We start from the raw sequence: 16,020 nt of genomic DNA on the forward strand, positions 1-16,020 counted from the left end.
CCCCATTCCTCTTGAGTGTTGTACGGTCCACACTGGACTTCTCTTAGTTTTGCATCACTGATGGTGCAGAACTTTTTTTTTTTTTTTTTTGCGTTATGCAGGCCTCTCACTGTTGTGGCCTCTCCCGTTGCAGAGCACAGGCTCCGGATGCGCAGGCTCAGCGGCCATGGCTCACGGGCCCAGCTGCTCCGCGGCATGTGGGATCCTCCTGGACCCGGGCACGAACCCGCGTCCCCTGCATCGGCAGGCAGACTCTCAACCACTGCGCCACCAGGGAAGCCCCGAGAACTTTTTTTTTTTTAATCTCTGAAAACGCATTACTGAATTCTTTAAAAAAAAATCTTTCTGTAGACTTGTGACATTTCTACAGGTGTCTGAATTTGCATCATATCTTCTTTATATTCTCTTATTTCTCAACTTCCACCACAGGCTTTCATTAGCTTTTTCTGAAGTCCAGGGGTATTGATGTATAATTTACATTTCATTAGCTCTCTTATTGAGATTTAACTCTCCATATAATTCACCCATTTAAAGTACACCGTTCAATGGTTGATAGTATTTTCACAAAGTTGTGTAACCATCACCAGCATTTCATTTCTGGATATTTTTATCACCCCTAAAAGAAACTTGTTCCCATTAAGCAGTCACTTCCTATCCTTCTCGCCTCCCTTCAGCCCCTGGTGACCACTTATCTCCTTTCTGTCTCTATGGATTTGCCTGTTCTGGATATTTCATATAAATGAGATCATACAATATGTGGCCTTTTGTGCCTGGTTTCTTTCATTTGAGATAATATTCTCAAGGTTCATCCACGTTGTAGAATTGGGAAGGAAAAAAAATTTTTTTCGTCTAACCTTCTAGGTTCTTCTAGCTGGTCTAAGAATTAAATTGATATGAGACAGATTAACAGGAGAAAATAACATTTTATACATACATACAGGATCCCCACATACATGAGAGGTTAAAGGACAGAATAGTAAATAAGGTTATACATGTCACCCTGGACTAAGGAATGGAATAGGGGCCAGGTGCTTCCAAGCATGGGAGGGCCATTCACTGGATGATAAGGAGAAGAACAAGATGTTTGGTAATTAGTTGTTTGCTCTGCCGTATAGATGGGGCCACTTAGATAAAATTTATCTTTGGTAATAACTCCTTTTCTGGGAAAAATCCTCAATTTAAATTCTCTGGGCAGTTAAGGGAGGAGCAGTAGTTTCTCTTGAGCCCAGAAGGTCTCCATTGCCTGAACTCAAAATAATCCACATGCTAAAGTGGCAGATCTTAGGGAGGCCTGTTTGGAACCCCTACAGTATCAGGAATCAATACTTCATTCTTTTTTATGGCTGAAGAATATCCTATTGTATGGATACATCATATTTTGTTAATCCATTCATCAATTGATGGGCATTTAGGTTGCTTCCACTTTGGGGTACTTTGAATAAGGCTGCTACGCACATTTGTGTATAAGTTTTTGTGGGGACATATATTTTCAGTTCTCTTGGGTATATTCCTAGAAATAGAATTTCTGGGTCATTGGTAACTCTATGTTGAACTATTTGAGGAACTTCCAGACTCTTTTCTGAAGTGGCTGCACCATTTTACATTCCCTCCACCAATATATGAGGGTTGTAATTTCTCCACATTTTCACCTGTACTTGTTACTGTTCCTCTTTTTGGTTATAGCTGTCCTAGTGGGTGTGAAGTGATATCTCACTGTGGGATTGATTTGCAATTACCTAATAACTAATGATTTTGAGCATCCTTTCATGATTCACTTTTTTTAAAAAAAATAAATTTATTTATTTTATTTATTTATTTTTGGCTGTGTTGGGTCTTCATTGCTGCACGCGGGCTTTCTCTAGTTGCGGTGAGCAGGGGCTACTCTTTGTTGCGGCACACGGGCTTTTCATTGTAGTGGCTTCTCTTGTTGCGGAGCACGGGCTCTAGGTGTGTGGGCTTCAGTAGTTGTGGCACGTGGGCTCAGTAGTTGTGGCTTGCGGGCTCTAGAGCGTGGGCTTAGTAGTTGTGGTGCACGGGCTTGTGGGATCTTCCTGGACCAGGGCTCAAACTCGTGTCCCCTGCATTGGCAGGCGGATTCTTAGACACTGTGCCACCAGGGAAGTCCCCATGATTCACTTTTGATTACTTTAAGTATCCTAATTATGTTGTTTGTCAGATTATCAAAGAAATTTGAATCTTCTTGGTCTCTCTGTTTCTCTGAACTTCCTTTGATATTCTAATGCCTTACCAAGATTTCTAAAAGTGACTTCGTACTTTTCATTAATTTGTTGGTCAGTTGGTTGATACAGTCTCCTGTTTGTAGAAAGAATGATCTCTAGTTTAAAAAGTGACATGAACCAACCTCCACAAGGCTTCTGTGATGGGAGGCTTCCAGAGCATTCTGTGAACACCAGGCCTGAGTTTTTATTCCCAGGTAGCATAGCCATGAGCCATGATACACTACATTATGGATGTTTTACTTCAGACAGGCCCTCTCCATAGCTATAATGTGTTGTGGTTCTTCCGTATTTATTTCTAATTGTTACACAGAGTCCACAAGAGTGTCTGTACCCTCTCTGGCACTTGGTCCAAGAAAGTCTACTGCAGTGTTCTCTGATGTGTTCTTTTCCTTATTTTCTTTATTGACTCTGATTTCACTTTCTGGCATTTTTGCAGTGATCCCAGAGAGCTTCCTTCTAACAGCCTCACAGAGGAAATGTGTACCTAACAAAATAGATCTGATATTGAACATCATCCAACTTTAAAGCACTGTGTTTCTCATCTGAGCAGTGTTTCTGTTCTGTAATGTGCCCCTTCCCACCTTGGGATGATTGAACATGAAGGTGGACCTTGAACTGCTGACCTAGTACATTAGGACAAAAGTCACTTTAGTGGGACTGGAAACTCATAGAAACCATGGTGCTGGACCAATGAGATGGGAGGGGCTGTGGGAGGATTGAATGGACTAAGCAGGTGAGGAGTCTGAGATTAGAGTTTGGGTCAGTTACCTAGGGTGATATTGCATGGTTAGAAGGCTGCTGGTTGGTAGGATCTAGGGTGGAAAAGCAGGTGAGGGATAGGGCGAGAGAGAGGAGAGACAGGAGGTGGCCTTCCATGATTTTACCCCACATTGGCCCTCATTTTGGTTTCTGACCCTTGCCATCCTGTTTTTATCCTCCTCCCTGACCCAAGATGCCATGACAGTGGTCCCTTCCTTGCTCCCTATGCTGGATTCCATCCCTGAGTCTCTGAGAGATTCTAGTGCCATTCTTTCCTATTCTCTGTCACACTAGGATACACACTTCCTTGTAAATATTTTTGTGAAACTTCAATCAACGGTCAGGAGAGATATCTTTACCTGAGAAAGTGACCTTACTGTCAGCAGGGAATAAGCCAGTAGGTTTTGGTTTTCCCTTCCTAATATATCTCCTGCCAACTCATTTTGGTTTTATTCCCCTGCGTCCTGCATTTTCATCTTTGGTGGTCCTTTGCATAGATTCACCATTCACCTCTTGGTTGGCTGAAATTCAGTTTCTAGTGTTTTATTTAAGGCTTCAAGAGAATTATACTCCCTGACTTCTTGTGTGTTTGAAAATTTTTCTTGCTTTTATCCTTGAAGAACTGTATTATTGAGCATAAAATTCTTAGATCTCACTGTTTTCCCCTGAGGTCTTCGTTGTTCCACTATCTTCCAACATTAAATATTGCATCTCCATGTCTGATGACAGCCTGATCTTCCCCTTTATGGGATGATTATGTTGCATGGATGGAGCGCCTTACTAATGGTCACATTCAAAGGTTTAGTATAGTGACGCTGGGGTGTCTTGGATGCTGTATTTACCCCTCAGATGGTTGGGCAGGTTATAAATGGTCTCCAGCTATCATAGAGAAGGCAGGGAGTCTGATCATTTTGCTTTGTACCTGCTTTTAGTTTTGGCATCTCAAGTCAGAACAACAGCCCCTCCCACTGATCATCTTCCTGATATCACATTGTTGAACATGATTCTTTAAAAGCTCTTTGTCGTTTTAGGCTCTCTTGGCGAATATGGCTGCAATGTTTGCAATCTACCATGGGTCCCACGGGCTGGAACATATTGCTAGGAGGGTACATAATGCCGCTTTGATTTTGTCTGAAGGTGAGTCAGTTTTCTGTTTTAAAACTTTTGGTTATAACAAGACCGATACATGTGAGTAAATAAAATTGAAAACTCACTGCATGTCTAATACTACATGCAAAATTAAAAGTCAAATAAAAACCTAGGAATAATATTTTCAACATCTATGACAGACTGAGTGTTAATATATTTAATATAGTGAGCTCTTCCTCAGTCCCCCCACCCCATACACAGGAAGAATGAACACCCTGAGAGAAAACTGGACAAAGGACATTAAATGTAATTTTAAAAGAAAGTATACAGATGAACATATATAATTTCAACCTCACTATTAATCAAAGAAATGTAAATTGAAAGAAAAAAATAGTGTTTCTCTCATTACATTGGCAGAGATTAAAAAGAATGCTGATATTGGTATGAGTTTTATGAGGGCACTTAGTCTGTGTCAGAAGCTTTTAAAATGCGCCTACAATTTGATACAGAAATTCTAGGAATGTATCTAAAGGAAATAATCAGATAACGATGTAAAGGGTGTGCATTGAAACATTATTTACAATAGCACAATCTTGGAAACAGCCTAAACGTCCAATAATAAGTAATTAGTTAAATTATGGTACATAATTTAAGTTTGAATATTATATAGCTATTAAAAATAATGATAGGGGTTTAGATCTGTAGAAAAGCAAAATCTTCATGATACATTAAATTTTTTAAAAAAGGATAAAGAAGTATATGTACGTGATATATTACACACACACACACACACACACACGCACACACACACACACACACACACACACACACACACACACACACACACACACACACACACACACACACACACACACACCCTTCTAGAGGAATCTGTACCAAGGAGTAACCACTAGTTATTTCTGGATGGTGATTATGGTGATTTTTTTCTCCATTTTTATATGTATTTCACAACTTTCTGTAGCATAATAATAAACATTTACCTTTTTTAAAAAAAAAAAAATTTATTTATTTTTGGCTGTGTTGGATCTTTGTTGCTGCACGCGGGCTTTCTCTAGTTGCGGCGAGCAGGGGCTACTCTTTGCTGCGATGCACAGGCTTCTCATTGCGGTTGCTTTTCTTGTTGTGGAGCACGGGCTCTAGGTGCATGGGCTTCAGCAGTTGTGGCTCGCAGGCTCTAGAGCGCAGGCTCAGTAGTTGTGGTGCAGGGGCTTAGTTGCCCCGTGGCATGTGGGATCATCCCAGACCAGGGCTTGAACCTGTATCTCCTGCATTGGCAGGTGGATTCTTAACCACTGTGCCACCAGGGAAGTCCTACTTTTTTTAAAAAAAGCACCGACCAAAACACTGGGTATGAACAGACCATAGTAGGATTTACCTCTTTACTTCTGTGAAGCGTCAGTGGCAGAGGGTCTGGTTTCTACATAGAGACCGGTGGCTATCCTATCTTGTCTAGGTCTCAAGAGAGCAGGACACCAACTCCAGCATGACTTGTTCTTTGACACTTTGAAGATTCAGTGTGGCTGCTCAGTGAAGGAGGTCTTGGGCAGGGCTGCTCAGCGGCAAATAAATATTCGGCTGTTTGAGGATCACACAGTAAGTCAGACTTTCAGTTTGTTTGTTTGTTGTACAAATTCTATAAATTTTTATGACTTTTCTCATTAAAATTTCTCTTTATTTAAAAAAAAATCAGTATTGGACCTTTGGGCACAAATTCTTTGTAAACAATTTTCATTTCCAGTTTGGAACATTGTGGCCTTTTAAATGATAATCCATTGTCAGCTTTCCTTAAGATGTTGTGTTTTCATATATGGGACCCTTAGGCACATATTTTGCTCATAATACTCCTTCATTCACAATATGACTGTTCAAGGTAAAGGCTACGATAAGTGATATGATAAGGTAAGTTAAGGGAAGAAAAAAGTGAGCATATCTAGTACCAAAAGGAGTGCCCTGCAGCCATCTGGACTCTTTTAGAGTCCAGAAGTGGCTGTAAAACTCTCACTCTTTTGACGTTTGGGACTGGTCTAGCCTACTTTGCCCAAGGGCCAACTTGGACATAATGATAGCCTGTTATTTTAGAACAACTGAGAGTTTTGTCCAGCACTTTCTCCCCTTTGACCTCTCTTGGAGTTTCTGCACTGATCTTGGCGTTTTGAGCTGATGTTTCCCCTTTCATTTTCGTTTCTATAGCTTGGTATTTCTCTTGATGAAACAGTCAATGAAAAAGATCTGGATGACTTGTTGTGGATCTTCGGCTGTGAGTCATCTGCAGTAAGTAAATCAAAATTCACATTCCTCATAATGACTCTTTGAGGAGGTGTCACAGATGGCTTTGCCTCTTATGGGCCTGAGTGTGAGGGGGAGGGGGTGCAGGAATGACATTAGGTGGCCTGCATTAAAATTATGCCGCCGATTGTCCCTTGCTACCGTGACTGCTGATAGTTGGAGGTCACTGCCGTGGGCCCTAGCCAGGACTGAGCTGCAAGGCTAGTTGGAAGGATTGTTAATGGTGTTTAACTGAAACTATTCCTAATACAAAGGTTCATGGCATTGGCATCTTGGTTATGTTGATTCTGGGAAAACTGACCTGATATGTGCCAGGTCTTATGCTGTGCCCTGAGGCTAGTGGTAAATCAGACATACTTCCTGCCCTTTTGGAGCTTATAGTCTAATGAGGATCCAAACAGGCACAAGTCTGCAGTCCAGATGATGTCCTACGATGGGCACTGTCCAAAGATGCTCTCTGAGCACAGAGTGGAGGGGGCTTCTCACCAACACTTGGAAGACACTGTCCTAAGCTGAGACCTGAGAGATGAATAGGAGCTATCCAGACACAGTTGAGAAGAAGGAGGATGGGGCCAGAGGTGTTCCAGACTCTGGGAAAAGCAGCCACAAAGGCTAGGAGGAGAGAGGTTATATGAGAATTAGAAACAGTTCAGTGAGACTGAGTTGGTTTCTAAAATGATGAAATAGCAGGGACATGTGAGCAGGAGAGTCTGTGGGATGGAAGAGAGACGTCAGCTACCTAGACCTGTGGCAAGGTGTTCATCACAGCACTCTACAAGGCCTGGAGCATAGGAGCCACTTAACAAATATCTGTTAAATGAATCAATGAAAGGAGACAGAAATAGGTTCCGGAGTGTTGATCAGTGCTGTCCTGGTTGTCTGAGTCCTCTTTGAGAGATGACTTCAGTATCTTCAGATAACAAATGTAAATCGTCAAAAAAGTATTATACTGTTCTCTTTTAATCTTTAATTAATTAATATTTAATTAATAAATAAGACTGAATAATATCTTCCCTCTAGAACTCTGCAGTACATTTAATCACAGATATTTGTTCCATGCATTTGAAGAATATTTACAGAGCAACCACTGAGGGCTCTCATACTACCGGCCTGGAGCAGAATGAGGAGCAAGCCATGTATTTCATTATATATTCTGGATATTAAATGCTTATCAGATATATGATTTGCAAATATTTCCCCCCATTCTGTGGGTTATCTGTTAATTCTCTTGATAGTGTCCCTTTTTTTTTAATTTAAAAAATTTTTTTGATAGTGTTCCTTAATGCACAAAAGTGCACTGTAATTTTTCTTGTGTTGCTCATGCTTTTGGTGTCATATTTAAGACACCATTGCCAAATCCAAGGTCATGCAAATTTGCCCCTATACTTTCTTCTAAGAGTTTTAGCTTGTAAATTTAGGTCCTTAATCCTTTTTTTTTTTTTTAAATAAATTTATTTATTTATTTATTTTTGGCTGCGTTGGGTCTTCATTGCTGCATGCGGGCTTTCTCTAGTTGCAGCGAGCAGGGGCTACTCTTCGTTGCAGTGCGCGGGCTTCTCATTGTGGTGGCTTCTCTTGTTGTGGAGCAGGGGCTCTAGGTGTGAGGGCTTCCATAGTTGTGGCACATGGGCTCAGTAGTTGTGGCACACGGGTGTAGTTGTGGCACACGGGCTTAGTTGCTCCATGGCATGTGGGATCTTCCCGGACCAGGGCTCGAACCCGTGTCCCCTGCATTGGCAGGCGGATTCTTAACCACTGCGCCACCAAGGAAGTCCCCTTAATCCGTTTTGAATTAGTTTTTGTATATCAGATAAGGATCCGACTTCATTCTTTTGCATGTGTATATCAAGTTTTCTCAGCACCATTGTTGAAGAGACTGTCCTTTCTCCCACTGAATGGTCTTGGCACTTGTATTTTATTAGAATTGTTCTCCAAGATCAAAGAGCAATGTCAAGTGAGAATCTTTACTTGAGTGTTATCATGGTCGTCACTTTTTACATAGCCCTTTAAAATAGTTTACTGGAACTTGCTTCATTATTCAAGGAACATGCAGGGGATGTCAACTGTTTTTTTTGGCAGTAAAAATTGTTCACTTTTCTTTGCTCACTGTGGCTAAGTTCCACAGAACTTAAAAACAATGTTTTGGAGAATTGCCACAATGTGTGACCCCTGACATCTGTCACTGCACTGTGCCAGATATCCCTGGGGTGGGTGGTCAGGGAGGTGGGAGGTTGGATGGTAGGGAATTTCTGGTGCTCTGTCAGAATACACGCTGAATGGAAAGCCTTCTTCACATGTGGTTCCAGGCATGCTTCCTGCCCTTCAGTTTCTGTGGTCTCTCCATGCAGGAGCTGGTTGCTGAAAGCATGGGTGAGGAACAGAGAGGTATTCTAGGGACTGCCTTCAAGAGAACTAGTCCATTCCTCACACATCAGGTGTTCAACAGGTTTGTGTAGTTTGTGTGACTTCTGCATTGTGTGCTGTAGCTTGGGAGCACGGTAGAGAGTGGCTTCTACTATGGCATTCTGACTATGACATGGCCTGGTTTATTGTGGCTCAGCCTGACCCACTACTAAATCCCAATTCTAACCCGGGCGAAGCACACCTTATTTCCTGGTGGCTGTGCTCCCTTGACACTATAACCCCTAATTCTACTCTCAAGAAGATGGGAGTTTCGATGCATAGTCGCCAGGCTGAAGATCACACCCAGGAACTCAACATCCTCTTCTTTCCAACTCTTCCTCTCAGGCCCACAGGCGGCTTCTTGTCCTAGTGCATCCTCTGAGCTTCATGGGGGGTACACGCCCTTCCCTCTGATGCTTTGTTGGCATGTTGTCCATGGCCTAACTTGATCTGTATGTTGAAGGTAGATCTCAGTGTGTCTTACCTCTTAGAAGGATGTGTATGGGCTCTTACCTAACTATATTGGCCTAAACCATGTGTTTTATGTTCACAGCTATCACTCAGAAACAAATATTGTCCGATATATGAAGAGATTGGAAAACAAAGACATTTCCCTTGTTCATAGCATGATTCCGCTGGTAATTATGGCCTTTATTTCCACTTCCCACCCCACCCTGAACCCACCTCTTTGGGTCACATCTAATAGGCTGCAAGAGGGATGAATGGGTGACCATTCGGGGAGATGGGAGGGCCGATCAGATAGACCATAGGATGTCACTAACGTAATACACTTTGGCTGTGCTTCTTCAAGGGGTCCTGTACCATGAAGCTCAACAGTTCATCTGAACTCACAGTAAGTAGGTCACTTCTGTTAAAAGGAAACTTAGCAGAGGCAGTGTCTTGGCTTACACATAAGCAGATAACTAGAGAAAGCTGCTCCTGGGACCGTGATTTAACAACCGCTTTAGTAATCCTTTACCTTGCTCTTCAACAACCTTGGCAGAAACCCTAACTTTATCACAACCTGATCATTTAAATTTATGGGTGAAATTATTTTTAAATATTAAAATCATTAAACATATGTCTTCCTACCTTCCCCAACTGCCCCCACCACCCTTTTAAACCTGCCACGTTGAAAGCTTTCATCAGTTTGTAGTTGTTAAGCTCAGATAGAATTAAGAACCGTAAGCCTTCTTTCTAGAAATCCTTTCTCAGTGCCAGAAAGGTAGAGGTTTGAGGTTTTAATTTGTTTCTTGTATCAACAGAAGATTTGTGTCCCCTGCTATGGTGTTTGGTAAGTATCTCTACTAGGCTAGGATGTTTCTTTTTTTTCCATAGGATTAGTCTGATATGACAAATCACGTCAGGCAAAGAAAATCATTTTATACCTAATAGGAGGATTTTCCCCGTTTGCTTTTATGTTGGTGTTTTGTTCTGCTTCATGAAAAAAGAATGATATATGTGCTATGTAAGAGTTTGAATAAACCATGCCTGAAACAACTCATTGGGTTTCATGGATATAAATCTATTCAGGGGCCTTTTTGTTCCCGAAAAAATAGGAAATGGTTATACTTTTGTATAAGTTCCCTTTCTGGGCCCCAGTGACCCACTTGTAAGATGAAGACAGTAATAGTACTTACCCCATGAGATTGTGGTTAGAGTTAAGTGAATGAATGTAAAGTGCTTAGCACAGGGCCTGGTACATAGTAAGCACTCTGTGTGTTAGCTGTTGCTATCATCATCATCGTTAGTTAGTCTTGTTATTACTGTTACAATATGTACATATGTGTGTGTTTCCTCCCTCCTTGCTCTTCAGCCTATCACATGGAAAGAATTTGCAAACATACACCCCTTTGTGCCTCTGGACCAAGCTCAAGGGTACCAGCAGCTTTTTCGAGAACTTGAGAAGGATTTGTGTGAACTCACGGGCTATGACCGAATCTCTTTCCAGCCTAACAGGTAAGGGGATTTCTTCTTGTGTCTTTTCAGTCATCTCTTGTAGTATAATACCCACTGGGATGGATGACTAGAAGGTCCAAAGTGGCCTCATTCACATAACTGGGAAGGTAGTGATGGCTGTTGTCTGGGAGCTCAGTTAAGGGTGTTGACCTGGGCCTTGGTTCTTCCCCATGTGGACCTCTCCAGTGGTTGCTTGAGCTCCCTCACAGAATTGGGTCTGGGTTCAAAGTGGAGTGTTCCAAGATGGAAGGACGTGGACGCTGTAAACTTCTTAAGGCTCAGCCTCTGGAGTTACACAACATCACTTCCAGAGCATTCTATCTGTCACAGCAAGTTTCAGGGCCAGCCCAGATTGAACGTGGGAAGGGGACAACACGTGGGTGTGAATGTCAAGAGTCCTGGTTCATTGCAGACCATCTTTGGAAACTAGTTACTGCATCCGTCTTATAGTGTAAGAATCAGAATCGAGCACACGTGTTAACTCCTTATAAGCAGTAATGCCTCAATCTAGTAAGGCCAGGAGAGTCCGGATCCTAGTTTGTTCTGTCACTAACTTTGAAAGTTCCCTTCCTCTTTTCTGTCCTCGGTCTCTGTCTGTAAAGTAAAAACATTTGAGCAACAGTGATTTTCAAAAGCAAAGGGCTCTTGCGGCATCTCCTGGGTACTTGTTAAAAAAATATAAATTCCTGGGCCCCACTTTAGAAGTACTGATCTCCAGGGGTTGGGACTAAAAGCCTTTGTTTTTAAGAAGCAACCAAGTGATTCTGATGTAGTATAGTCAACCTGGATCCACTGGATTTCTGATTGTTCTGTCTTCATGGGAATAGATAGACAGACAGACAGACATGTCATCAACATGTGAATTAACATCTGGGGATACCTTCAGAGGAGGAGTCTGGTATCTGCCCCGAGTTTCTCTACCTCCCACTGCTCAGTGTGGTTCTCCACCAGCAGTGTCAGCATTGGCAGCACTTAGAAGCTTGATAGAAATGCCAGATTTCTATTTCAAGATACAAAAATCAAAGGATTTTAAAAGCTGAGACATTTACTGTCTCATTTTCTGAGACAGAAAGTAATCAGATCTTAATCAGTTACTATCAAGCCCTACCTCCTGTTTGGAAACATAGGTATCACAGCAAAGCCATACACTTTGTGAAAACAATATACCCCATACAGTACAAACCCTTTAGGAAGAGGGCATGTGACAGATGAAAGGACACAGAGCTTTTTTAATATTAGTCTCTCAAACTCTCATTCCATAAATAGGGAGGAACTGACGTTTATGAAAGTCAGGCTGTAGTATACCTTCATTAAAATGTCATCATGCAGCTTTGCTTTTTTTTTTTTTAATTAAGGGAGGAACCTGAGTAAATTAACCTGAGGCAATACCTTAATTAAGTGTTGACAATGAAGAAACTGCCCTCTAGTGATGGAATATGGTCACATCTTCTGTATTGTACTGGAGAGCAATTTTTCAAGACCATTTTAAAGTCATTAGCTCTTGCAGTAAATTGAGGTCCCAGGCAGGGTCTCCAGAAGACTGACTGAAGGATGAGGAAGCTCTCCTTCCCGTAAAGCAGTGGTTCCCAGGCCTGGAAATTAGACTCACATGGTGAGTCTATAAGAAATCCTGATGTCCAGATCACAATCCCAAATAGAATAATAATCTCTATGGGGAAAGACTAGGGTGAGGGAAGGATGCAGGCATGGGTATATCTTTGAAGCTCCCCAGGTAATTCCAGCTTGCAGCCAAGGTTGAAAACCATCATCTTAGAAGTTTCTCTGTTCTCCTCAGTTTACCTAATGCTCTTTCTCTGTCTTACTCTCCTCATTTGTATGATTGTCAGCAAGACTCCATTCTCTATCCCAGTCTTGGAGGAGGGAAAGAAATCTTTATCATTTTGTAGCTCCTGGCAGTGATGCCTTCCACAGCTCCAGAGATTCCCAGATATACCACCCATTTCCAAGAGCTGACTTGAGTGTTACAGAGGCTATGTTGAGGCTTAGTAGAGAGATATTTCTGGTCCTGAGCAGAGGCTGCTATGACAGATAGGGAAATACCTTACTCTTTGTTGGGAAAATACAGGGGCTGTGCTTCCAGTGAGTAAGGAAATTTGATGTCTAATTTAGGAAAAGAGGAAGGGATGCACCACATATTCTATGTGAGTGACTTTAGTTTTAGCTCTTCATAACCTCCATCTTGGTTTATTTGTGGTAATCTTTTTCTCCATAGGTGGATTATAAATCCCAGGTCTTACAATTCTAATTCCAGGTCTCAGAGTCAGCCTACCACAGGGCTAACTACTTACTGGTTAATTAGTCAGGATTTACTGCTGGCTAGTGTCCACTGAAATCTAAGGGACCAATGTAGGCTTTATAGTTATTGGAAGAAGAAACACAAGTTTTCTTGACTACTCTGCACAGAAAAAGAATTTAGTGTACCACGTCAGCCACTGAAGTTATACTCATAAAATAGAGGGTGTAGGGCTTCCCTGGTGGCGCAGTGGTTGAGAGTCCACCTGCCGATGCAGGGGACACGGGTTCGTGCCCCGGTCCGGGAAGATCCCACATGCCGTGGAGCTGCTGCGCCCGTGAGCCATGGCCGCTGAGCCTGCGCGTCTGGAGCCTGTTGCTCCGCAACGGGAGAGGCCACAACAGTGAGAGGCCTGCGTACCGCAAAAAAAAATAGAGGGTGTAGTAACCTCTTTTATCAAGGGACCATTTCCTGGTGTTTTTATTTATACCTGATGAGTTGGAATTGGTCAGTGTGTCTATAGAGTTCTAGAGTCCAGTCACCAAAACTTTGGAATCTAAATATATTTCCCTTCCTTTTTTGTTACTGCATGGTATTTTAAAAGATAACTATGGCATAATTTTTAGGAAGTAGCATTAGTAATATTTTATAACTTAATTTTTTATTGTGGTAAAATATACATAATATAAAATTTACTATTTTAACCATTTTTAACTGTCCAGTTCAATGGCATTCATTACATTCACATCATTGTACAACCATCAACTCTGTCTAGCTCCAGAACTTTTTTATCTTCCCAAATCGAAGCTCTGTACCCATTAAACAGTATTTCCTCATTTACCCCCCTTACCCCAGCGCCTGGCAACTGTGATTCTACTTTCTGTCACTATTAACTTGACCACTCTACGTACAGCACATAAATGGGATCATACAATATTTGTCCTTTTGTGTCTGGCTTATTTCACTTAGCATAATGTCTTCAGGGTTCATCCATGTTGTGACATGTCAGCATTTCCCTCCTTTCAAAATATTCCATTGTATGTATGTACCACATTTTGTTTATCCATTCTTCCATCAGTGGACATCTGGGTTGTCTCAACCTTTTGGTTATAAGGAATAATGCTGCTATGAGTGTTGGTGTACAAATACCTGTTTGAGTCCCTGCCTTCAGTTCTTTTGGGTGTATAGCCAGACATGAAATTGTTGGATATATGGTAATTCTGTTTAATTTTTTAAGGAACTGCCATACTGTTTGACAGATCTATGCAGAGGCATAGATGGAAAGAGAACCAAAGGATGGACACACAAATAGTTATCTCAAGGTGGTAGAATTTCCAGTGACTTTTACTTTTTTGTCCTTACGCTATTTTAGTTTATAAAAACATTTTTTAACCACGATATATGTTATTTTAATACAATCCAAAAATAAGTTACTTTTTTTGTGGGGAACATGCATATTATGAAACAATGAAATTCTTGATAAGATACTTAGATTCATTTCTACCCTGACTCTCCTGATCTCAGGGGGTTTGGCCATCAGCTGATAGCATAGTGAAGTTGGCTTTGAACTTGCCTTGGAGTTGAGGCAAACTACTGGTCTTCCTTTGTAGCAAAGCTGTACTCAAAGTGAAGGGAGGTTTGCAACAAAGGGCAAAAGAGCCAAACTCTGTAGAGTAGAGTAATATTTAACATCAAGTGGACTCGAAATACAACTCTCTGGTTCTAAAATGCCTAAGTAGGAAAACTGCAATTTTCAGGCATAAACCTGAGTGTTTCTGCCTGTTTTCCTGATGGCTCCGCCTTGTCCGTGCTTCTGGGCCCTCACATAATGTCTTCCAGTCCAGAGCAGTTCTATGTTATGCCCACAGAAGGTTTTTATTCTTTCTCTCTTTCTCTAATAGTTCCTGCCTAGATAGAGACTGCCACAGGGCCTTTGTCTTCAGTACACTTTTTTCTGAGGGGAAATGAGCAGCTCAGAGGAGAGGTTAGCTAGCACCCAGGATGTGTGAGGCCTCCAGAGCTCTGTCATGTGGCTTCCTCCCTAGTTGTGATGTAGGTTTCTCTCCTATACAGCAAGAAAGGGAACACTACCTTATTGATTTGAGATTTAGTTGAGGGATGGCTGATAAATATGGATGATAAAGGATTTTGTAACCAAAAACTGTGGTGTGAAATCTTTGGTTCATATAGCCAAGCCTTCACTTGGTCTATTTCCTGGGACAGTTAGATCCCAAAGTTGTTTAAAGGACTTGAAACAAAAATGTCAAGAAACTTGTCCCCATTTCTCTTATTCGCTCAATCTATAAACCCGGAGAGCATTTCTACCTTAGTGGAGAACATAGCAAGATAATATTTAATTACCTTTCCATTTCCTACCGTGCCCAGCGTAGCTTGCTTTGGCTTGCTCCCCGTATCACTGTGACACTCTTAAAATCATTCAGCAGCACACAAATACACTCTAGGAATTGCTAAGTTAAAATTATGATGTAATGTTTAAAGCAGACAGAAACAGCAATTAACACCTTCCACGGTTATCTAAAATGAAAGACAAGCTGGAATTATTATTAGCTCACTTGGCTTATAAAAGTGAGGAAGTTGTTTTTGTCTTTAAAAACTGCAAACTGTGCTCTTGAGTGCAGATAGAGCTAGCGGTTGCTTTCCCAGAATCTCCTCCTGGTAAGGTTCTTAAATGAGGTGTGAACAGGGCGCAATCAATGACTCTCAAACTTTATTGTGCATGAGAATCACCTGTAGGGCTTGTGAAATTGCTAAGCCCCACCGCCAGAGTTTTTGATTTAATGAGACTGGATTGAGGCCTGAGAATTTGTATTTCTAATATAATCCTGGGGGATGAGGTTGTGCTGGTTTGGCTACCACACTGTGAAAACCACGGGCTGCAGGGGTTCTCAGTCCTGGCTGCATGTTAGAATTCCTGGGGAGCCTTTGAGGTATGCCATGCCCTCCCCACCGGGCAAACTAGCTACATCGGAATCTCCTCCAGGGGCAGTA

At 41.7% G+C, this 16,020-nt stretch overlaps 1 protein-coding gene across 1 annotated transcript in view; it reads left to right on the plus strand.

Annotated features, from left to right (window-relative positions):
- The window catches only part of GLDC (glycine decarboxylase), a 100,525-nt gene that overhangs the window by 37,894 nt on the left and 46,611 nt on the right, over positions 1-16,020 (plus strand). Inside the window, exons 9-15 of the mRNA XM_022573684.2 lie at positions 4,031-4,136; positions 5,563-5,702; positions 6,300-6,380; positions 8,744-8,841; positions 9,352-9,436; positions 9,610-9,651; positions 10,615-10,757. Coding sequence (XP_022429392.2) covers positions 4,031-4,136; positions 5,563-5,702; positions 6,300-6,380; positions 8,744-8,841; positions 9,352-9,436; positions 9,610-9,651; positions 10,615-10,757 — 695 coding nt within the window. The remainder of the gene's footprint in view (positions 1-4,030; positions 4,137-5,562; positions 5,703-6,299; positions 6,381-8,743; positions 8,842-9,351; positions 9,437-9,609; positions 9,652-10,614; positions 10,758-16,020) is intronic.

Source organism: Delphinapterus leucas, chromosome 6, assembly GCF_059928025.1.
Source record: "Delphinapterus leucas isolate spDelLeu-1000000601 "Yukka" chromosome 6, BTC_Dleu_Yukka2, whole genome shotgun sequence".
Taxonomy (NCBI): Eukaryota; Metazoa; Chordata; class Mammalia; order Artiodactyla; family Monodontidae; genus Delphinapterus; species Delphinapterus leucas.